The sequence below is a fragment of the Balaenoptera acutorostrata genome, chromosome X, assembly GCF_949987535.1.
Source record: "Balaenoptera acutorostrata chromosome X, mBalAcu1.1, whole genome shotgun sequence".
Lineage (NCBI taxonomy): Eukaryota > Metazoa > Chordata > Mammalia > Artiodactyla > Balaenopteridae > Balaenoptera > Balaenoptera acutorostrata.
The window spans coordinates 43,045,632-43,069,146 of record NC_080085.1 but is presented as its reverse complement, the minus strand read 5'-3'; the positions used below and the strand labels follow the sequence as shown (position 1 = coordinate 43,069,146).

At 54.6% G+C, this 23,515-nt stretch overlaps 2 protein-coding genes and 1 non-coding gene across 4 annotated transcripts; 1 reads left to right on the top strand and 2 right to left on the bottom strand.

Moving 5' to 3' along the window:
- Positions 1-2,208: 2,208 nt before the first annotated feature.
- FOXP3 (forkhead box P3) lies at positions 2,209-8,706 on the top strand. Of its 2 annotated transcripts, XM_057538467.1 has the most exons (11): positions 2,209-2,418; positions 2,938-3,042; positions 3,130-3,268; positions 3,662-3,749; positions 3,819-3,923; positions 4,820-4,907; positions 5,083-5,163; positions 5,936-6,086; positions 6,772-6,848; positions 8,072-8,173; positions 8,394-8,706. In XM_057538467.1, the coding sequence occupies exons 1-11, from the start codon at positions 2,209-2,211 to the stop codon at positions 8,541-8,543; spliced, it is 1,296 nt and encodes a 431-aa protein (XP_057394450.1). In that variant the 3' UTR covers positions 8,544-8,706. The 2 variants fall into 2 exon arrangements, with proteins under 2 accessions (XP_057394450.1, XP_057394451.1); XM_057538468.1 differs by lacking the exon at positions 2,938-3,042.
- A 686-nt stretch (positions 8,707-9,392) lies between these two features.
- On the bottom strand, positions 9,393-22,628 carry CCDC22 (coiled-coil domain containing 22). Its single transcript, XM_057539152.1, has 17 exons — positions 22,376-22,628; positions 21,167-21,344; positions 16,561-16,693; positions 15,707-15,813; positions 15,497-15,563; positions 15,218-15,396; positions 13,094-13,288; positions 12,484-12,546; positions 12,270-12,389; positions 11,608-11,727; positions 11,402-11,518; positions 11,195-11,296; positions 11,006-11,113; positions 10,652-10,747; positions 10,371-10,430; positions 10,216-10,290; positions 9,393-9,769 (listed from the first exon to the last, which is right to left on the bottom strand). The coding sequence occupies exons 1-17, from the start codon at positions 22,423-22,425 to the stop codon at positions 9,656-9,658; spliced, it is 1,884 nt and encodes a 627-aa protein (XP_057395135.1). The 5' UTR covers positions 22,426-22,628; the 3' UTR covers positions 9,393-9,655.
- TRNAE-UUC (transfer RNA glutamic acid (anticodon UUC)) lies at positions 14,397-14,469 on the bottom strand. Its single transcript has one exon. It is a non-coding gene; the product is annotated as a tRNA-Glu (tRNA).
- Positions 22,629-23,515: the final 887 nt, after the last annotated feature.

Genomic DNA, 23,515 nt, shown 5'->3' with positions numbered 1-23,515 from the left:
CTTCTGAGAAATAGTCAGAAAAGGATGCCCCAACAGACAGTGCAGGAAGCCGGCTGCCCAGCCTGGCCCTCCAGGTACCCCACCACGAGACAGACCATACCCCCGGCCCCTTTCTGAGAATGTATCTATGCTGCCCTGAGTCAGGTTGTTCCAGATATGTCTGAGGAGGCGATTTCTTATAGGCTCTGGCCAAGGGTCCAGGCAGTTTGAGAAGTGACCACAGGCTAGCCATGTGGGCCAGGCCAGAGCGTTGGAAAACATCCACTCATTCACCAAAAATCAGTATTGGTTCGCTCAGGTCTTCTGTGACAAAGTACCACAAACTAGGTGGCTTAAACAACAGAAATGTTTTGTTTCACAGTTCTGGAGGCCAGAAGTCCAAGATCAAGGTGTCAGCAGTGTTGGTTCCTTGTAGGGCTACGAGGGAGAAATCTGTTCTCTCTCCTAGCTTCGGATGGTTTGCTGGCACTCTGACGTTCCTTGGCTTATACAAGCAACACCCTGATCTCCGCCTGCCTTCATGCACTCATTCATTCACTCACGTCTTCAGGGTCATCGACACTCTCTCTGGCCCTTGTTCTGAGCCTCCGTAGACCCAGGCTCCTGATTCTCACGCAGTAATGTTCTAAGGCCCCGAGAGACTAAGGGTTTAAATACCTGGATTCACACCCCCACCTCCCTCAGCACCATAACTCTGGCAACCCCCATGAGCTGACAGCAAAGAAAGGAAGGAGCAACTGCCCCCTCAGAGCCCTTCTTCTACTCCCCAAGGCTGCTCTCGGCAGCTGTGTGCCCAACCCAGTGCTATGGGGCGGGGTGGGGAGACACACACATACACACACACACTTTCCGGAGAAAGAAGTAGAGATCTCAAGTCACCATGGGGCCGTGGGACACTGTACCTGGTTGTCCCCTTCAGTAAAATGGAAGTTGGGCTTGGCAGTCCCCTCCAGCTCTGGCTTCCTCTCAGATTGGGACTTTAGGATTCTGAGAAACCGAGGCCCTGCCCATCGGGGAGTGTAAGGTTCTGGAGCCATTCTGGAGGACTTTCTGGATAGGGCTTGGGTAGGGGAAGAGGAGGAGGGGCGGGCATTCCAGGCAGGTCGAATAGCATGAGCAAAGGCTTGGAGGCAGGCCTGGAGAGCAGAGATTGGGGTGAACTCTGGTGGGAGCCGAGTCGAGGAGCTCGCACAGGCCCTGGCTCAAGAGAGCCTGTCTCTCCTCCTCTCTGGCACCTGCCCTGCCAGCTCCATGCAGGGTGGGAGCCCAGAGATGATCTCAGATGGAGATGCCCATCTAAGCTCCAGACTCCTGTACTCAGCTTCCACTCGGCCTTGCCACTTGCATGTCTAACACCAGAGTCATCATGTCCCTACACACCTGGATCACCACCCCCAACCCTGCTCCCCCGTCTCAGGTCATGTCAGCTCTGTCCTTCCAGCTGCTCAGCTAATACCCAGAAGTCACCTTGACCCTCCCTCTCTCACCCTCCGCATCCAAGCTGCCAGCAAATTCTCCTGACTCCACCTTCGAAACATTAACTCAGAACCCACCCACTTCTCACCATCTCCACTGCCATCATCCTGGTCTGGACTTTTGCAGTAGCCTCCTCACTAGTCCCCCTACTTCTGCCCTCACCTTCCTAGAGTCTGCCCCCCTCACAGCAGCCAGAGGGATCTTTTGAGTCCATGCCCCCCTTTCACTCCCAGATATGCCCGTCACTGGGGTAACAATGCTCCCAGGAGAAAATCAGAAAGCAGCCCCCGTGGGATCAGCAAAGGTTATGTGGCCTATACTGGGTTCAGGGAGGACAGGAGGGCTGAGGCTTGAAGAGCACCACTCAGGTGCTGAGACCTATCCTGGCTGAGGCCCCGCAAACCACCCCGGATTCCCCACCACCCTCAGGGAGGACACCTCCCCACCAGGCCTGTGCCAGCGTGCACAGGCACACTGTGCGCTGGGTCCAAGCACATGGGGTGTGCTTGGAGACACAGGCACGCCAGTGCTCCTGACACCGAGTGTGTGTGTGCACACGTGCACACACGTGACCAGAGCTGGGGCCCCTTTGGGACACACCCCAGCCAATGCCTGCTCTGACCAGAGGGGGTGTCCACGTGGTTCAGATGGTTGAGCATTTCACACACACGCCAGCACATTTGTAACTCCTTCCCCTTGTGTCCCTGCAGCCTGCCCTTGGACAAGGACCCAATGCCCAACCCCAGGCCAGCCAAGCCCTTGGCCCCTTCCTTGGTACTCAGCCCATCCCCAGGAGCCTCGCCCAGCTGGAGGGCTGCACCCAAGGCCTCAGACCAGCTGGGAGCCAAGGGTCCGGGGACAACCTTCCAGGGCCGGGACCTCCGAGGTGGGGCTCACGCCTCCTCTTCCTCCTTGAACCCCATGCCACCATCGCAGCTGCAGGTGAGGCCTAGGGCCCAGGATGGGGCAGGCAGGGTGGGGTACCTGGGCCTATAGGTGCCGACCTTTACTGTGGCACTGGGCGGGGGGCCCAGCTGGGGCACAGGAAGTGGTTTTCTGGGTCCCAGGCACGTCTGTGACTTATGCAGATGTCACGGGGCCAAGAAAGTCCCCACTTAGCAGGTCTCAGAGATTCGAGGCTCTCCGCAACCTCCCAATCCCTGTCTCAGGATAGGAGACCCTATCATGGTCCCACAGGCATAGCCATGTGTGTCTCCATCCCCCTGTGACAGAGGGCTTGGGGCCCAGGGAGGTGAGGTGACAGGATGGAGGCCAGCTCTGCCACTTATTAGCTGTTTGATCTTGAAAAAGTCACCCAATCTCCCTGAGCCTCAGTTTCCACATACGTAAAATGGGGTTGGTCATTCTGCCTAGTACGTGGGGTTGTGGTGAGGAGTATATGGGTTAGACGTGTAGAACAGTGAACATGAGGATGGCATCTCACCCGCCTGCCTTCCCCAGCTGCCCACAGTGCCCCTCGTCATGGTGGCACCCTCTGGAGCACGGCTGGGTCCCTCGCCCCACTTGCAGGCGCTCCTCCAGGACAGGCCACACTTTGTGCACCAGGTACCAACCCAGAACAGGCAGGGAGGAGGGAGCAGGCGGGAGAACTGGGGAGAGGACCTGGCTGAAATGGACCCCATGTGCCCCTAGCTCTCAACGGTGGATGCCCATGCCCGGACCCCTGTGCTGCAGGTGCGCCCACTGGACAGCCCAGCTATGATCAGCCTCCCGCCACCCACTGCTGCTACGGGGGTCTTCTCCCTCAAGGCCCGGCCCGGCCTGCCACCTGGTAACACTGTACCCCACAGCTCCACAGAAGCCCAGAGCCCCCAATCCTTGAACATAAGTGGTGTGGGCTGCTGACTTGCGGCCCTCAGGAGGCCAGAGGTGTCAGGTCTTATCATCTTGGAAACTCCAACCTCTAAAAAATGTCAGGCTCAGAACCTGAAAGACACAGAATGTCAAAATCACGGAACCACAGATCTCTGCAAAGTTAGTCGAAATGTCAGCGCAGTCTTTGAGCTGCTCCACCAGTAGCCTTGGAGATTAGGGACCACAGAGCCCCCTGGGAGTCTGGGCCTGCAAAGCTCAGGAGGGTGGGAAGGGCAAAATGAGAGGCTTTGTGGGCCGAGCTCCAGAGCCTGGCCCCCAGCCCCCAGAGGTGCCCTGTCCCCACCTGCAGGGATCAACGTGGCCAGCCTGGAATGGGTGTCCAGGGAGCCAGCACTGCTCTGCACCTTCCCAAGCCCCGGTGTGCCCAGGAAGGACAGGTCAGTGTGCAGGGCTGGGAAGGACCCTTGCCCTGCCATCCCCTCCTCTGACACACTTTGTCCCCCCAGCACCCTTTCAACCATGCCCCAGGGCTCCTACTCACTGCTAGCAAATGGTGTCTGCAAGTGGCCCGGATGTGAGAAGGTCTTCGAGGAGCCAGAGGACTTCCTCAAGTGAGTGGGTCAGGCCCGTTCCAGTCCAGGGGGGCCCCAGTTTGTGGGAGGAGGTCTAGGGTGCAGGTCTCAGCTCAGGCCTCATCCTGATAGGGGGTAATATGAAAGAGGCAAAAGCTGAGACTGCGGGTTCAGATCCTGGCTCCATCACTCACTGGCTCTGTGACCTTGGGCAAGTTACTTAGTTTCTTGGAGCCTCGGTTTCCTCATCTGTATAATGGGGGCATCATAACAGAAGTGTGTGCTATGATTTACCTCCATTTTACAGACAAAGAAACTGAGGCCAAAGAGGTTAAGTGTCTTGATCAAGATCACCCAGTTCCTGAGTGACAGCCAGCCTCCGGAATCCACACTTCTAACTGTTCTGCCCTGCTACCCACCCCCTCATGCCAACACACCAGCCTTTTATTGATTTTATTGATCCCCAAAGTCCCAGATCCTCACAATGGCTATTGCTGCCTCCTCTCAGCCCCATCACTGTCTCTCTCTCTCTCACACACACATACACACACACACACACACACACACACACACACACACACACACAACCTTTTCCAACCATACCCAACTATCAGTGGCAATTCGGTGCATCCCGTCCTCTTCACAACCAGGCCTTCGCACAAGCTGTACTCTCCACCTGGAATGCCTTTCCCACTCTCAGCTCACTAACCTTCCATCATCATCTCCAGCACCCTGGCCATACAGTAGATGCCAAGTAGCATGTGTTGAAGGAATGACAGGTGTGAAAGGAAGACTGAGGTAGAAAGAGGGGAGGGAGGCTGAGGCTCTGAGGAGAGACCTTCCTCCCAGAGGGTCTGAGCCTTTCCCACTAGGAATGTTGAGCCGGGAAGCCAGGCTCGCCATGGTCACCCACATGGACTCTTTCCACTACCCAGGCACTGCCAGGCAGACCATCTCCTGGATGAGAAGGGCAGGGCGCAGTGTCTCCTCCAGAGGGAGGTGGTGCAGTCTCTGGAGCAACAGGTGACATGGGGGGGCGGGGGCAGGGGGGCGGTGGGTGAACCGTACGTCCACCCTGTGGCAGGAGCCCAGCTCACCCAGGATGGGGGCTGGCATGAAGGAAGGAAGGGGGCAGCCTGTGCAAAGATGTGGCGGAGAAAGACCAGGTTGAGGCCTCACTCTGTGCCTGTCCTCACAGCTGGTGCTGGAGAAGGAGAAGCTGGGTGCTATGCAAGCCCACCTGGCTGGGAAGATGGCCCCAACAAAGGCTCCATCCACGGTGAGCCACCCCAGGCCCACAGGTGGCACAGACTGCTGGGGAGCAGGGGAGGGGCCCTGCAGGGGGCAGGGGACCTATCCTTGCACCCAGGCCCTGGGATCTCTGGGCCCCTGTCCCCAGCTCCAAACATGCCCAGACCTAGGAATCTGTCCCTTTCTACTTACAAACCCTCTGACCTTAAGATCCCAAATCATGATCTTGAGTTTGCAAAGCGACAGCAAATCGCCCAACACTGAATGCAGACTGTGTACCGCTGGCAAGACCAGCTATATAACTCACAGGGCCCAGTGCAAAATGAAATCGCGGGGCTCAGATTTCAAAATGATGACCGCAGAGCATTAAACAAAGTGCAGGGCCCCGGGACCTTCAGAGATCACACAGAAGCTAGCCCTGGGTGTCAGGCACTGTTTGTGAGCACTTTCGTGATGTTAACTTATTTAATCCCCATGATGCATGGTGAGGTAGGTATTACTATCATCCCCAATTCACAGATGAGGAAAATTGAGGCCAGGGAGGCTTAGGTGACTTTCCCAAGGTCGCAGTTGGGTAGCAGAGGAGCCCAATTCAACCCTAGCTCGTGGCCCTGGCACTGGTGTGCTACACACACTAGTGTCCACACCCGCACTTTAATAAATATGGCTCGTGCTGCTTTGTGGGATTCTACATCAGAGTGGAATTGAGAAGAGGGTGCCCTTACTTTTAAAAACACTTATTTAAAACTAAAGTGGCAAGTTTAAGCCTCTGGGTCACCAGTCTCTCCCTCTTCCCCCAGGCATCATCCGACAAGGGCTCCTGCTGTATCGTAGCCACTGGCACCCCGGGCACCACTGTCCCAGCCTGGCCGGGTCCCCAAGAGGCCCCTGAAGGCCTGTTTGCTGTGCGGAGGCACCTCTGGGGCAGCCATGCAAACAGCACGATCCCAGGTAAGGATGGTCCGTGCCCTACGTAGTGCCCTCTGAGCCCCTCATCTCCCTGACTGGTACTGGGTGGGGGACTGCTCTTCCCCACCACTGCCACCCAGCCTTTGGAAACCGGCAACTGCTCGTAAAAGCTTCCCCTCTGGATTTCCATGGCCTCCAAGCCCCCATTGTGGTCTCAGATATCTAGTCCTAGCCCTGTCTCCCCTGGGGATTAGGGCTCACTCACTCTGGGCTTCAGCTACTCCATTTGGTCATCAGAAGGGAGGGAGCTAGCTTAGTAATTCCCAGGGACTCTCCCTCTCCCCACCAAGGAAAAGCAGGGTGACTCGCCCAAGCTCACCAATCCCCTACTACCCGCAAGGTCTGGGCTGTGGGCTTAACAGGGATTAGGGCCTTTGAGTGCCATCCTGACTCCGCCATTTAACCAGTTACATCCATTTGGTGTGGAAGTTACTTCACTTCTTTTAAACCTTGGGAGAATAAGCCCCATTTTGGTGGGAGCGGTGCAAAGGGGAAATGATATCATTTATGTCAAGTGCTTAGCAAACAGTGACTGTGATCCTGGAAAGTGGTGTTCACGGTGGGATTTCAGGCATGCAGACTCGACAGCCGGTCGGTCGAAAGCAGAGGGTGGGAGAGGGAGCGAGGAGTTCCCAGATGGGGCCTGATCCCTCCGTACCTCTGACAGAGTTCTTCCACAACATGGACTACTTCAAGTTCCACAACATGCGGCCCCCTTTCACCTATGCCACCCTCATCCGCTGGGTAAGCAGAGTGTCGGGCTGAGGAGAAGGAAGAGAGGGCGGGGTGGAGGACCTGCCTCTCTCTGAGCACCCCCAGGCGGGCTCCTGCATGAACAAACCCACGCCTCAGATGTGATCCCCCATGTTCACCCCAGACCTGCCCCCAAACCCACAACTAAACTGCCATCCAAGCCAGTGCAAGCTAAAAGCTGGCCTTCAACACACCCCCTTCCTGATGGCCACATCAACTCCATACCTAACTGCCTCCTGGGCCTATAAATAGCCCCCAAACTAGCCTGAATTCTTCCCCTTGCCTTACACCCGCCCCAGGTACACCCTAACTCCTTCACCAGCCCAGACGTACCCTAGTCTGCCAACACATTCCCCTCTAGACCCCAATCCCTAACCCCTTCCTTGTAACACCTGACCCATCCCAACCCCTTCCTCCTCATCCCCCTAATGCCTTCCCAGAGGCTTCACCAGAGCCCTCCCGGACCTTTATCCTAGGCCCACACCTAACCCTACACAATGCCACCCGTTCACCTACCTAGCCCCATCCCAACCTGGAGCCTCACCGCAGCCATGATCACTGACCCTTGACGCAATTCCATTCCTAAATCCAAGCAGATCAAATTCCCGGACCCTTAGCCTCACTCCACACCTAATCCCAGCCCTGACCCTTAAGGACCACACACAGTCAACCTCATTCTTGACCCTGAAACTAACCACATCCCTGACACATAAAATAACTACGTAACTAGGCCCACCTCTGACTCCTGACCTAATGCAACACGTCCTCCCACCCCTCGCCCCTTGACTCACCCCAGTTCATCCCCAGCCTGACCTTTAACCAGCCACTTCCCTGACCTTTAACTCTGCCTGGTCCTTTACCCCTTCCAAATCCTTAACTGGACCCCACTCTCTGGCCCTTACCCTTCCCAAACTCTGAAACCTCACTCCCACAGAGAACTCCAACTCCACCCCAGAAATTTAACTTAACTCTAGCCCTAACCCTGAAGCAGACCCCACTCCAACCTCAGCCCTGATCCTCTACCTAACCCCATCCCAGCCCTACCCTCACCCTGCTTCTAACCCTGTCTCTGACCTGTCACCCCACACTATCTCCCTTCCTTCCCCCGACCCCACAGTTTCACCCAGGTCAGAAGGCCCAAGGTGGGCCAGTGCCCCTCTCAGTCCGAATCTGGGGGAGCGGCTCCCCTTACCCCCACACCCCCTAACCTCCAGGCCATCCTGGAGGCTCCCGAGAAGCAGCGGACACTCAACGAGATCTATCACTGGTTCACACGCATGTTCGCCTTCTTCAGAAACCACCCTGCCACCTGGAAGGTGAGCACCTCCGGAGGTGGCAGTGGCTGGGAGGGCCTCAAATGCCACTGCGGTGCTGGGTCAAGTTCAGGAACGGGTGGGCCTGGGACTGGGCTTGTAGGCATGTTGAGAAAGGGCAGGAGGTCGATTTTTGGTGGGGACTGCTGGCCTCAGAGGATGACTGCCTGCCTGCTCCCCTCCCCAACATCCCCGGCCCGGCTGGCTGGTCCTCCTTCCACAGAACGCCATCCGCCACAACCTGAGCCTGCACAAGTGCTTCGTGCGCGTGGAGAGCGAGAAGGGGGCCGTGTGGACCGTGGATGAGTTTGAGTTCCGCAAGAAGAGGAGCCAGAGGCCCAGCAGGTGTTCCAACCCCACACCCGGCTCCTGACCTCAAAGCCAAGGAAAGAAGGACAGGGGCCAAAACGGGGGAGTAGAAGTGGCTGGAGGCAGGGGTGACCGACCGGCCCTGGACGTGCCTGCAGGGACCAAGAAGTAAGGTGTGCACCATCTTGCTGGCCAGGGACCCTGGTCCCCAGCTGACCGCCCTCCTGGATCACATGCTCTGCACCAAGGCTGCTCAGAGGGACCCCGGCCCCAACCCCACACCCCCGCCCCAGCCCCCTGTGACCAGCCCTCCAGCCAAACTGAGCCTTCACAACCGACCACACACACAGCCTGCCTCAGTCGCTCTCACAGATGACCTTAGGGCTGGAAAGGACACAGAGAGTCGCAATCCTGTCCCTTGGACTCAATACAAACCCCAAAACACGAAGAGCCTGCCTCAGTACACTCACACCACCTCAAATCCGCAGTCACACAAACAGTCACACCCGAGCACAGTCCTGTCAACCCACATACCCCAAAGCACACACCCGTAGCCAGCTTCCAGGCCCACTGGTGCAGTGTCACACGGGGCGTGCCCAGACACCTGCACAGAAGCAGCCTCGGTACCTTCAGGACCTCAGGTCCCAGAAAGCCACACAGACACATGCTGGTCACACACGGTATCACACAGCTCCCGACACAGACGCTCGGTCACACAGACCCTCTGAACTCACCTGCATGTCTCACGCATGCGCACCCACAAAGCACCCCAGTGGGCCTCCTGAGTCCCACGCAGACACCCAGGGCCATGCACACCGACTCACCAAATGTACCCAGTGTCTCACCTGCCACCCGCCCCCTCCCCCATCCTGAGCCTTGTGCCCTGTGCCCCCATCCATGCCTCAGCTTAGACTGCAGACAGAGCCCCTCATTTATTTGAGATCCAAGGCCCCAACCCCCAGTGCCCTCCGCAATAAACTGCAGCTGAGCTCCCACACTCTGGATGATCGCCCCAGATAAGGGTTGGGGTCAGGTGGGCGAGGGTCTGGGGCCAAGGCTACAGCAGGAGGAACTGGACCGCAAGCAGAGGGCATGGCCCGGGCCAGTGCTTGGCCAGTGCCCCCAGCACCCCAAATCCCTGCCTGAGGCCCGGGGAAGACCTCTGCTGGGGGCTGCTCAGGCCTCACGGACCCGGCCCAGGAGGCCAGCGTTCTCCTGGCGAAGGGCTCGGTAGTCCTCACGGATCTTCTCCAGGTTGCTGAGGGTCTTCTTGCCCATCTCCGTCTCAATCTAAGGCAATGCGAATCGCAGCCCTTCAGCGTGCAGGGCCCCTTTCCCAGCTCCTGCTCACCACCCCCACCCCATGACGGCCACCCAGGGCCCCTCCCGTGCTCCTCCCACCCCCTCCAATAACAGCCTGCTCTGTCCCACCGCCAGGCCTTTGCACATGTCATCCGTCCACCTAAAGCATCCTTTGCTATGTGGCAGGATCGCCCACCACATACTCGAGCTGAAGCCTCTGCCAAAGGCCCTTGGAGGCAGGCGTGAGGACCCTCAGGGGGAAGGAGGGGGTGAGAGCAGGCCACTGGGCTGTTCCAGGTCACACACACAGCGACTAAGGGGCAGGGCTGCGACTCCAGCCACAGGCTGTGTCTGGTTCCACAGCCTCTCCTGGCATAAACCGAGGAGCTGATCCCGGGCCTGCCTTGGTTAGCCCTCCCACCCCCGGGCCTCACCTGCTCCTCAAGGTCTCGAACCTCCCGCAGGATTGTGCCCGTGTCCTCGATGGTCTGGATGAGCTGGCTGCAGTTCTGGGGACAGCAGGAGCAGAAGGCTTGCACCCCAACTTGGCCCCAGCCCAGCCAGCCCCCAGGCATGCTTCTCCCCTCACCTCATGCAAGGCAGCGAGATACTTGTAGGCCTTCCGAACAGCATCGTCCTTTTTGGCATCCTGACCAGACAGAGGAGACCCTGACAGTGTCAGTGGGCTGTTCCCGCCTCACCCCGCCCCTACCCCACCCCCACCTCCAGGCCCCCACAAGGCCACCCTCTCCCACTCCCTGACTTGGTCTTCCCCAGGGCAAAGCCAGGCCCGAGCAACAGTGTACCCACGAGGCTCACACAGGGCCCACGCCCGCCCCACCCCCACGCCCAGCCCAGCCTGCCCCACACCTTGAACACAAGCTCATCGGTCACCGCAAACGTCCGGTCCAGCTTCCCAGACAGGGAGTTGATTTCCTTCTGAAGCTCCTTCGTGTCAGACAAGATCTGGCAGAGACCAGGGTAGCCGTGAGCCCGTCTGGGGCGGGCGGCCAGCCAGCTGAGGGCATTCACGTTTAGGCTGTCCCATCCAGACAGGGTCAGGGGCGGCTGCAGTGGACTGTGTGGGGCTGTTCCGTGTCTGGGTATGGCCAGATAGCTCTGACTTTCAGAGGGTGTGAGGTCCCCGTGTAGCTCGGCAACACACATCCGCCCCTTGGGCGTATCTACCCATATGACCCACCCTCCCCGGCCACGATGGCGTACCTTAGTGATCTCTTCCTTCTGCTTCCGGATGTTGCCCACAATCTCCAGGATGCGCTGGGTATAGGCCAGCCGAGACACGTCTCTGGGCAGGGTCTCGAGCTCTGACATCTAGGCAGAGACAGCAGGTGCTCCCTTAGCACCGACACCTCCCCAGCTCTGAGCGGCCCAGGGCCCCCACACGGGCCTTACCAGCTGCTTATACACGTCCTCCTTCCGGCGGGCCTCTTCAGCAGCTGCCCGAACACTCTGGTGCAGCTCCTGGATCTCTGCCAGCCGTCGAGAGGATTCCAGCTGCCAGGACCCCACGGGTAGAGGGCAGTGAGGCAGAGCGCAGGGCTAGCCCCCTAGGGAGGGACCGAACCCGCCCCACCCACGGCCCCGAACCCCACCACCTACCTCTCTGCAGTCCTGGAGCTTTCGGAGGTGGCGGTACTCAGCAAGGAGCGGAACACGGTGCTTTTCCCACTGACCTGCCAAGTGGATGACCCGCTGGGCACTGCTCTCTACCACGAGCTGGGGGTGGTGGCAGGGGGGCTACATGTCACACAGGCTGGGCCCATCCAACTCCGACCCTCCCAGCCCAGCCTCAGCGCCAGCCCCACCTGCAGCTTGGCAAGGTTGGCAGCTCCGTCGGGCAGCAGCTCCACCGCCCGGCTCTTCAGGCGCAGGGCCTGCTCATGCTCCGCTGTGCTGAGCTTGCTCTGCCGACACTCGGTCTCCACCTGGCACCCGGGATCCCCACTCCCAGTCAGTGGGGGAGCCCCACGCGCACCACAACCTCCCAGCCCCCGCTGAGCCTAGAAAGCCCTGGCCTAGCCCAAGCCCCTCCGATGACAACACATCCCTCTAGGGGCCCTATGGGCCCCTCGGACCCCTCCTGATAGCAACGGAGACCTATAAGCAGTGACAGGCACCCACAGGCCCCTCTGACCCCTCCACCTCCACACTGACTCCCCAGGACCCCTGATGAGCCCCACAAGCCCCTACAGAGGCCCACGGACACTTACACCCCTCCTGATTCTCACAGACACCAAGGCACCTCTAACCCCTGCAGGTTCGACACCACCCCCACCCCCAACCCTACATCGCCCTCTCACTCCCACTGATTCTCCTGAACCCTCAAGAGGCCCACAGGTCCCCAGTGTCTCCCATGAACCCTTCTGACAGCTGCAGACCTCTACAGAGTACCCTCTCAAGTCCCTCTCAGCCGTCTGGGCCGGACTTGTGACCTGACCCCGGTGGGCAGACCCTCTCCCACACCCACCTGCACAAGGCTGATTCCCAGGGTCTTCATGTTGGCTTCAACCTCTTCAATGCTGCGATTCACTCCCTCCAGCTGCTCCCGAAGAGACTCCAGCTCCTGCTCCTGAGCTGCCCACATGTCCTGGGAGGCACAGGCAGTCGGGGTGGGGGTGTCAGGCCCAGTAGACAGCCAAGGGCCCAGGACACCTCCCCCGCCCCACCACTGCTCTGCTCACCTGTTCAGGCCGCCGGGAGGTGGTCGGCACATCTGACACCTGGGCTGCCTGGGCCTCGGGCTCCTGGGGAGCGAGAAAGGAGCGTCCTGGCTGTCGGGGAAAGCCCTGCCCCTCACAGCCCAGCCTCAACAACCCCCAAAAGCACCCTCCCAGCACGATACCCAGGTACAGTACCACTGTACCACTGACGGCTGTCAGAACGTGTGTGAGGATCAATGCGCTCTCTGTGACCTTAGACTGGAGTGTTTGCTCATAAAGAAACCTCCCCTGACCCTGACACAGCTCTTGCCCATCTGCCCATGAGAAGGATGAGGGCCCCTCTGGATGACCATCCAAGGAGAGAAGATATGTCCAGAGGAAACTGCCCAGGAAAAGCTGGGGTTTGCACAAAGAGCAGCCCTACACGCTTACATAGTTCCCACCCCTCTACCCTTTCTCCACGGAAGTTCCCAAGAAGCCAGGGGACCGTTCTGGGTGCCCACCCCCCGTGGGGAGAGGGCAGGCCCGGTGGGAACACGGGCCCCTGTATGGATAAAATGTGGTGTGTGTACATAAAGCAATACCGCCTTGGCCCCATCAGCATGCCCCAGGTCCACTCAGGCCCACCCACCAGATGGAAGGTGAACTTCTCTGAATGTGTGAAGCGGGAGCCCTTGGGAGCACCAGTCCTGGCGCCAGCACCCCAGGCCTGCAGCAGCTCTCCCAGGTCTCGGGCTTGTTGGGGGGGCCCTGGCCGGCCCCAGGTCTGGCGCAGATGCTCGGCCAGGTGCTTCTGCAGCCGCTGCCGCTGAGCCCGAGTATCCTCCTAGAAACAGTGGAAGCGTGTGGAGGCCTGCTGGGTACCCAAGGCCCTGCCTCCACCAGGGAGCCGCTTGACAAGGTGCTACCCCCAAGTCACACCAGCCATCCAGCCTCTCCCACAAGGGGGCCCGGACCCACTCTCCTGGTCCACAGGCCTGGGAGCTCCTTGAGGACGGGGCCTCCTCTTCTTCAGCCCTGCTTCTCTCTACCCACTGGCTCCCTGAACTGGAGGAGGCTGTGGGAAGGGAGAGAAGTAAGCCTGCAGCCCCCAAATTAGAGACCGACACTCAAAAGATATGTGGGGACAGAGCGGAAACCGAGTCAGAGGTGCTGGGCAAAGAAGGGGCGGAGGCAGAGTGGAATTGAGAGAGAGAGAGAGACATGAGAACAGAGGCAGTTTTGAGACAACTGGAGAAATCTGATTATGAACTCAGTGTTGGATGGTATTAAGAGGTCACTGTTACCAATGCAGTGGACACGGGTTCAAGCCCTGGTCCAGGAAGATCCCACATGCCGCGGAGCAACTAAGCCCATGCACCACAACTACTGAGCCTGTGCTCTAGAGCCCGCGAGCCACAACTACTGAGCCCGCGTGCCACAACTACTGAAGCCCACGAGCCACAACTACTGAGCCCGTGTGCCACAGCTACTGAAGCCCGCGTGCCTAGAGCCCATGCTCCACAACAAGAGAAGCCACCGCAATGAGAAGCCCGCTCACTGCAACTAGAGAAAGCCCACGCGCAGCAACGAAGACCCAACGCAGCCATAAATAAATAAATAAATAAATTTAGGGAAAAAGAAGATGTAATAGGTTCTGGTTCAAAAGATAAAATGCATATACAAAGCTTTAAAAAAAACAAAAGAAAAAGAGGTCACTGTTAATTCTGTTAGGTGTGAAAATGGCCCAGGGGTTGCATTAAAAAGTGAATGCCCTTATGAGTTAAGAGATGTCTGCTTAAGTATTTAGAGTTAAAATGATATGATGTCTGGGACTTGCTTTAAAATATTACAGAAAAAAAAGTTAGAGAAGGGATGAGGAAAGATTGGCAAAATGCTTATATCTTTTTTTTTTTTCGTTTTTTGGCTGTGCCTCGCGGCTTGCAGGATCTTAGTTCCCTGACCAGGGATTGAACCTGGACCCTCAGCAGTGAAAGCACTGAGTCCTAACCACTGGACCACCAGGGAATCCCCACAAAAGGCTTATAATTGAAGGTGGATGGCAGGGACATAGAGTTTATGAGACTATTCTCTCTACTTCCGTATTTGAAATGCCTGTAAGTTTAAGAAAGAGAGAAAAAGATAAAGACAGAAAAAATGGCAGCGGAGGAGGCGGAAGGAGACAGCTACAGAGGTGGACAAAGTTGGGAGGGGATGGGGACAGATACTGAGGTGCACAGAGGGGAGATGGAGGCGGATATAGAGGAAGACAGAGGCAGAGACACAGAAACGAGGAGACAGTGGTGGGGAGAGAGAAGAGGGGCAGCAAAACCACAGAACGAGAAAGCCAGTGATGAGAAGAGACGGTGCAGAGATCTGGAGGCCACACATCGGTGATGACGGCAGAGACAGAGAAAGAGGGAGCGAATCAGGGGCAGGAAGAAGGTAGTAGAAACAGGGAGGAAGGGGGCAGATCCTGACAGCTCTGGCTGCCTGTGCACGTCCTTCGGTGGAACATTGCCCTCAGAAGAGAGCAGTATCACCACCCGTGTCTCACAGCAGGAAGCCGACGCTCCGAGGGGCCATACTGACTTGTACAACCTTTCTGACTCCAGTGTTCTTTCAGGTAGGGAGCCAGGTAGTTGCACACAGAGAGGAGATGACGGAAGAGAGGGACAAAGTGGGGAAAGGAGAGGGGCAGAGGACTAACGGGAGACGAAATGGGAGCCACAGTGAGCAGGGACCTCGTCAGCAGGGACCAAGCACTGGGCAGTACCTGGACGGGGAGGCGGGATGCCCGGTGGACCCAGTCCTCATCCCTGGGGCAGTCCCGGCCCGTGTGCTGGCAGAGTTGGATGGCGTGGCGTTCGAGGAGCGAGGCCACCCTCGCAGCAGGCTGGGGCACCTGCGCGGGGGCTGGTAGCAGCAAGGGACTCGCCTGGAACTCCTGGGGCTCTGGAGGCAGCAACAGAGTCAGCCAGCCCTCCTGCCTCACCATGCAGTTAGGCCCACCTCTACCCCTCCCCCCAGCCCCTCTCCACAGCCTCATCCTCACCTCCTCTGGAGAGCAAATCAGGCATGAACAGCCTGCTGGCATGGAAAGGCTTCTGGTGGGCCGAGCCCTGGTGAGAGAGCAGAGTCAGACCTCTAGGATGAATCGTGACGGGGGCACCAGTGGGACGGGGCCAAAAACCTGAGCACCCAAATGGGGACAAGGCAGGCAACGCAGCAACAAGCAATGTTGACATGAGTTGAGGGGTCCCACCTGGAGGCGCTGCAGCTTAGGAGTGCGAAGGAGGGGTGGGACCCAGGGCAGGGCTAGCTGGTCCCGGATTTGGCTCCCGATGGCCCGGAGGAGGATAGCTGAGTCACCTAGGGAAGTGGGGAGGGAGTGTCAATCAGGTGACAGTGCCACAACTCCAAAAATGCATAACCTGGGAAAGCAGCCTGACTGCCCCCCTAGAGATACATCTCTATGTAGCTATCATTCTCACACTCAGTCATTCAACAAACACTTATTAAGCACCTACTCTGTACCAGTCACCATTCTAGACCCTTGGGCTACTTCAGTGAACAAACTGATAAATATCCTCCTGCCCTCCTGTGGAGGCAGGTAGAGGAGAGCATGACCAAGGTCGTAAGTACAATACAGAAGACTGTCAGGTGGTCATCAGGAAAGGAAGATAAGGACCATTGAGAGGAAGATATAATTTTAAACAAGGCAATCCAAGGAAGGTCTCCCTGAGGTGACATGTGAACAGGAACCTCCAAGAGGTAAGGGAGTGAACCATGAGGCTATCTGTGTGAGTAAGCCAGCAGATGCAAAGGCCCTGAGGCCGGAGTGGCCTGGTGTGGTTAGAGTGGAGTGAGCGAGGCAGGGGCAAGGCAGGAGGTGAGGCAGAGAGGCCCCTTCCAGCACCAACTCCCCACCTGGGTCAGCCCAAGCCCCAGTTCCCTTCCCCCTGCCCTGCATCCCCTCTCCCAGCCCCAGTCCTCCCACCTAGCTCTCCTGAAGACACATACCCCCCCCCCACCAATCAACCTTTTCACCACTTCCACCTCTCTCAGCCCCCACAACACCCTCTCCCTCACCCCCACCACGCCCCAGGCACCCCACACCTGCAGGCTGGTCTGCGTCCTCAGAGGCATCAGTGGGCAGACGTTCAGCCAAGAAGAGAAGCAGGTCCCGGAGGTCAGGCTCACTGGGGTAGAGGAAGTTCTGATAGCCAAGCTCCAAGGGATATCCCAGGTCCTGGGGGTGGGGAAGGGTGGCCGCTATCAGTCGGGCAGGCAGGATCCTCCTGTCCTGGGAGCCCAGGGCTGAGACCACAAGCGCTCCCACTCTCTCACCAACCACCACCCTCTGAACTCACCCTTGGCTCACCAAGGCCTTCAGAGCTTTAAAAATTAAAGCTCTGGGGACTTCCCTGGTGGTCCAGTGGGTGTGACTCCACGCTCCCAATGCAGGGGGCCCAGGTTCGATCCGTGGTCGGGGAACTAGTTATGGCATGTGTGCCACAACTGAGAGTCCGCATGCCTCAGCAAAGGTCTCCTGTGTCGCAACTAAGACCCGGCGCAACCAAAATAAATAAATAAACATTTTTAAAAAAAATAAAATTAAAGCTCTGGCCTTTCTAAATCCAGAGGCCATGAAAGAGAAGATGGGTATTTCTGAATACATGAAAAAATTTTTAAAGAAAAATTACAGTGAGCAAAGTCAAAAGCGTAATGACAAGCTGGGAAAAAATATTTGGAGTTCATATCATAGGCAAAGAGTGAATCTGCCTAGTATATAAAGAGTGCCTAAAACTACACAGGCAAAAAGACCAACAGTGCAACAGTAACAGGGGCAAAAGACAGGAGCAGACAATTCCCAGAAATAGAATGAAAAACGGCCCTTAAACATATGCAAATATGTCCAACCTTGCTTACAAGAGAGACTTGAATTGAAAGCACATGGAGAGACCCCACACGAGCATCACTGATCCGGGACAACCTGACCTTACGTTCTCCTGAGGTCCACTCGGGCAGGGAGATACTATCACTTGCACAGAGTTCCTGTCCCAGACCTGAATCTCGTCATGAGCAAACAATCAGACCAATTCAGATTGTAGGGCATTCCAGGAAACAACCAGCCTGCACTCTTCAAAAACATGTAGCATTGTAAAAAGAAACAAAGTAACAAAATCTAAGGAGGACTGTTGGATACAGAAGATTAGAAATGTAACAGTGAAATGAAATGTATGATCCTAGATTAGACTCTGTAGTTGGAAACAAAAAGAGCTACAAAGGATATTTTTGTAACTACTGAGGAAATTTGACCATGCACTAAATATTAGATACTATTACTCTATCAATATTCAATTCATGGGTGGGATCATGATATTGTGGTTATACTGGTGAACGCCCTTTTACTTAGGAGAGGTGCACTGAAAGTTTTAGGTATGAAGTGTCGTGATGTCTGCTGCTTTCAAAAGGTTCAGAAAAAAATGTGTGTGTGTGTGTGTGTGTGTGTGTACCCAGATAGAAAAGAATGGAGGAAAATGTTAACAACACAGAAAGCTAGGAGAAGGGCGTTATTTTTCTGTTTTCATTTTTCCTTAAATTTGAAAGTTTTTCAAAGTACAAAGCTAGGAGGAAAACTATATAGAGATACTATTCCTCACCTGTTGAATGGGGAAAACTCTGACAATACACGCAGTGGGTGAGGCTGTGGGGAAACAGGCACCCTCTCATATACTGCTGTTGGGAAGGCAGAAATTAAACAATCCCAGTGAAGGCGATTGGGAAAAATCTAACAAAATGGCGTATGCGTTTACCCTTCCACCTAGCAATCCTACTTCTAGGAGTTTACCCTGAGGACAGGCCTCCAACAATTCAAGAATATATATGCACAAGATTATTCATTACAGCATTATCTGCAAAATATTGGGAACTCCCTAAATGTCCAAGCATAGGAGAGGGGTTGAATAAACTACAGTGCATACATACAATGAACTACTCTGCAGCTGCAAAAAGGAAAAAATAATGATTAAGATCTCTATTGTCTGATATGAAATGATTTCCAGGATATGTGGCAAGGGGGAAAAAAAGGTAAGAAACTAGGCATATGCTCTCTTCTGTGTAAGAAAGGGGGGAAATAAGAATATATATTTACATTTGCTTATATCTTCATTTTTTAAAAACTGGAAAGACACACAAGAAACTAATCAAAGTAATCCCCTTACAGCAGATGGGTAAGGGTAACGAGGTGAACGGTTTGGAGTGCCAGTGTCTCTTCTCAAGGTATTGTGTTACTTCTGTCACACCTTGGAGATTTCTTTGACTCTTTCAGTAGTTAACCATCTTCTACCTAGTTAACAATTCTTTATATTGAAATATCCCTATTCAAATTACTGCTGGGGTTTGTATCTCTGGACTGGACCCTGACTGATAAAAATGACCCACGCAAAATAGTAAATAATGTTTTTAAAAGAGACTATGGGCTTTGGAGTCAAAAAGATTGGGGTTGAAATCCAGCCTGTGCTACTTAACTGGCTATAAGGCCTTGGACCGGTTACTCAACCACCAAGAAGCTCAGTTTCTAGCTGTAAAATGGGGCTGACAGTACTTTCCCGATGTGGATGCTTTAAGGGATAAAAGGGCCCATCAGGGTTCTGGTCCGGAGCTGCATGGATTCTGAAAGCATATTTCGTGGATGCAAATCCAAGCTTTGCTTCTTACCAACTGGGTAACCACAGGCAAATCACTTAACCTCTCTGAGCTTCACTTTTCTCACCTGAGAAAAGGGATACCCACAGTGCCTACTTCAGAAAGTTGTCACGAGAATTCAGTGAGTTAACACCAGGTTACCACAATGCCCAGCACAGAGCACACACTCAAAAAACATCATTATTATACACACATATGTGTATTTGGTCACAACGTAAGATATATTTATTTCAGAGGATCACAGTCAAAACAGTGTGAAAACCACTGTCTTTTAAGCTACTTTACTTTGGGTTTTTTCCAACACCTGCAATCAAAGAGCTGTGACTGATACAGAAACTCACTCCAGGAGTGGGGTGTGTGAAATGACAGACACTAAAGTATGGAGGTGGCTGAGTCGCAAAAAGTGGTGCCAGGAGTAGGGCACATGAAGAGGCAGACACCAGAAGGCGGCAGTGCTGAGCCAAGGTGGGCTACATGAGCAGCGTCCAGCTGGGTTAAGAGAGACCTCTTCTACCTGCTCAGGGCAAACCGAGGCTCTGGGGCCAGACAATCACGTGAACCTCTCAATCACTGAAAAAGCCATACTCACGCTAAAGTTAGTGTGAGGAAAAGTAGGTCACCACCAAATCCAGTGGGAAACAGCACTGAGAGAAGGGAGGAAGAGAAAACTGGGGGAAGCCTGATCCCCAGCCCCTCCTCAACACGTCCCACTGTGCACCCTCCTAGCCAAACAGGACACGAGTTCCCCCTTATAAAGTGCCATCCTCGAGAAGACAGCCCCAGGCCAGGGGACAGACTGCCTGCCTCGAGGGACACCAAGAGCCCCAGACAGAAGAACCTGAGAACTCCTGAGAGCTAGGTGAACCAGAGAGCCAAGGGAAGGGTAGAGCTCTGAGGCCTATTTCTAAGAGACAGAAACCGCACAAGCAAGGAACAAATTCAAGAAACCTGACCACCCAGTCCCTTGGGGCTATGTGGAAGGTTTCGCTGTAGTTACTCTGTTGTCCCTCTACCACCATATACTGGGTATGCTGGGCATGTTGACATTCATTACGTAGCCACAAGCTGCTGGAACACAAGCAGCCAGATCAAGCCTATCCAATAATAGTAATACCACTTGCACAAAGCTTACTATATCCAGCTTTTCACGTATGAACTCATTTTTAATCCTCATAGCAACCCTACGTGGTAGGTCCAATTCTTATCCATTTTACACATGAGAAAACTTAAGCCCAAAGAGGTTAAGAGACTAGCCTAAAATCCCACAACTAATGAGCCAGGAGAAATGACATTTACTTGGAGCCCTTGGGTATAGTAACTGGACACAGGTCTGTACTGGGGAGGCATGAGTGCTTCACCAGAAGGCACTTTATTTACAAAAGAGACAGTATGTAAGTTATTCTCACGAGAGGCAAGCTGCAACAGGGCAGAGTAAAGTTTTAGTGCAGACACTGTTTTAGTTAAGCAGTGTATCTTCCTTTGGGTAACCCTCCCTCCCCCAACTCCAAGTGATCCTGAAGGAGCAGCCAATCACAGTGCCCTATAGGGATGACCATGTGATCCAAGCTGGGCCAACCAGAGAACGTGGTGGTTAATTTCAGCCTGAGCATGTGAATCAAAACAGGGCCTTTTCAGGAACTGGTAAATGGATACTATAGGGGGAAAAGTTCTTGGTGCTAAGCTCAAAATATGGGAGCCAGGGGCAACTCAGGCACAAACTGGATCAACTCATTTAATCCTCAGGACAACCCTACTTTTATCATCTCGATTTCACCGATAAGGAAACTGATGCCCACAGGGGCATCAGTTAGCAAGGTCACACAGTTAGCAAGTGCTGTAGGCAGGGTCTGAACTACTCAGGCAGTTTGACCACAGAGCCGGCAGCCTTAACCACTAATGAACGCTAAGCCACAACGGGAGGTGGCAGAGAGGAAAGTCAAGAGTCTCAAAGGAGCTTGCTGACTTTGTGAAGGAGGAAGGAAGAGGCTGTGTGTATTGGGAGGAAGACACTCACCATACAGGCCTGAGCCAGGCTCATGGCCAGACGGAACCGGGCAGACATAGCAAGAGGCAGCAGGGGGCTAAGGCCGGAGCCCACAGCAGGGTTGATCACACGCAGGCAACGGACCACAGCTTCTACAACCAGCTCAGTGGTGAAGGCTCGCAGGGTCTGCACATCTGGAGGAACTGCCCTGAAGAAGAAGGAGGCAGGCTCGATGGGGGGTGGGGGGAAGCAGTCAGGAAACAAGGATGAGGCTGGGCCATGCTGCCTTCTGGAAGCCCTAGTACTGGGATGGGGTGGGGAGGGTGGCCACAGTTCAGACAGGTCCTGGGTGTTGTTGTCTGACTTCCATTTGGAAAACTAAGAATGGAGGGAGTCCTCAGGTCCTAAGATCTTGGTGTAGAATGGTGGATGGAAGGGATCCGAGTTCAAAAAATCTCAAATTTCCCTATGCCTAAAAGCCCCAAATTTCTGGGGTCTGGGAAGGCCTAGGAGCCCAGGTGGAATAGTCTCTGGGTTTCTGCATCCCCAGATATCATGTTTGCTGCATGTCAGAGGCCCCTAGATACTGACCTGCTAGGATTTTGAGACTAGATGTTGGGAGGCTGGAGTTTTCAGGAGTTCCAAATGTCAGAGTCCCTGGGTATCAGGACCACCCAGTCTCAAGCAATCCAGAAATCAAGCTCCCTAGATGTTGTCATCTGGGGTTTTTAGGACCCTCGAATGCAGGAGTCCTTGTGCGTCGGGGTCACCAAGCATTAAGGCCACCAGATTTTAGCGTCCTGGGGTTTTAAAAGCCTCAGGTATTGGGAAACCAGGTTTGAAGGTTCCCAAGTACCCAGTCCCAGGGGATTTTGGAGTCCCTGAGTGCCAGGATCCCAGAGTTTTAAGTTCCCTGGTTCACAGGATAAAGGTGGCTTAGAATCTCCAGATGTCAGAGTCCCAGGGTATTGATGTCAAGATCCACAGATTTCAGAATCCCGGGTCTTGAGGTTCCAAGGTTTTAAGGTCTCGAGGTGTCTAGATCCTGGAGTTTGGGGTTTACCAAGTGTAGAGGTCAAAGGGTTTGGGAGACCCCGTGTGTGTGTGTGCGTGCGTGTGTGTGTGTAAGGAGGAGGGAGGGTCTTAGGGTCCTGGAAGTTGCAGCCCTAGATGTCAAGGTCCGGAGTTTTGGAGTCCCGGATGTGGGCATTCCGGGGTGGGCGGGGGCTGTGTCCTTACGTGCCGGCCTGTCGCAGGGAATGGATGAGGATTCGGTCCGCCTCCTCCATGGTGGAGCCGTGTTGGAGTCCGAGGTTGGGTCCAGGGCCGGGTCCGAGCAAGAGAGGCGCAGCTGTGGAAAGCCCGCTCCCTGCTCGCGGTCCAAGGAGTGTCACGGGCTGAGCGAGGAGACCCGGGAAATGTAGTTCCGAGACCTAGTTCGGCGCAAACCGGATGCCTGTCTTTCTGGTGTGAATGGGCGCGCGCAGGCTTGAGCGTGCAATGGCTGCTGGGAGTTGTAGGTTGGGTTTTTTTTGTTTTCTCTTTCCTGCAGCCCAGTGCGCTCTTCCAAGTGAGCAAAGGATTATACTGCACGCGCAAGTGTGTGTGTGTGTATGTCAGGAAGGAAGGGGGAAGGGGCGGGACGGAGATAGGCTTCTCTACTCATTCATTTAAGGCAGCGTTCATCTTCTGGATTGTAAAAGTGTACAAGTTAAGGCAGGGGCTTTCGCACAAAGCGACTAGGTTTGAGTCTCAGCTCTGCAACTTGCTAAATGTGCAACCGTGGGCAGGTTACATAGCTTCCCTGTGTCTTAGTTTCCTCATCTGTAAAATGGAACTGTTAATGTACCTGCTTCCTAGGATTAAACAGAATTAACTCACGTAAAGCAGCGTTGAAATGTGTGCCTGATACATAATACTGTAAAAAACAAAACAAACAAACAAAACACTATGTAAGTTACAGTCACTAGTATTCATGCATTCAATAAATGCTTTATTTTAATGTTATATATATATGTGTGCACTCCAGAGAATAATTACATAGTAAACATCCATATAAACCATTCATGAAAAAGGCTACCCTGCCTCCACTGCTCAGTAGTGCCACGTTTGTCATAAATCACGTGTACCTATATGTGGGACTCAGTTTCTGAACTCTATTCTGTTCGTAATTACTCCTGCTTTATAACAAGCTTTGATATCTGATATGGCAAGTCCTCCCATCTTGTTATTTTTCAAAGGATTTTGGCTTTTCTAGGTCTTTTGTATATCAATATACATTTTAGAATCAGTTTGTCAAATTTCAAGGAAAAATCTTTTGAGATTTTTTTAAATTAATTTATTTATTTTTGGCTGTGTTGGGTCTTCGTTGCGGCGAGC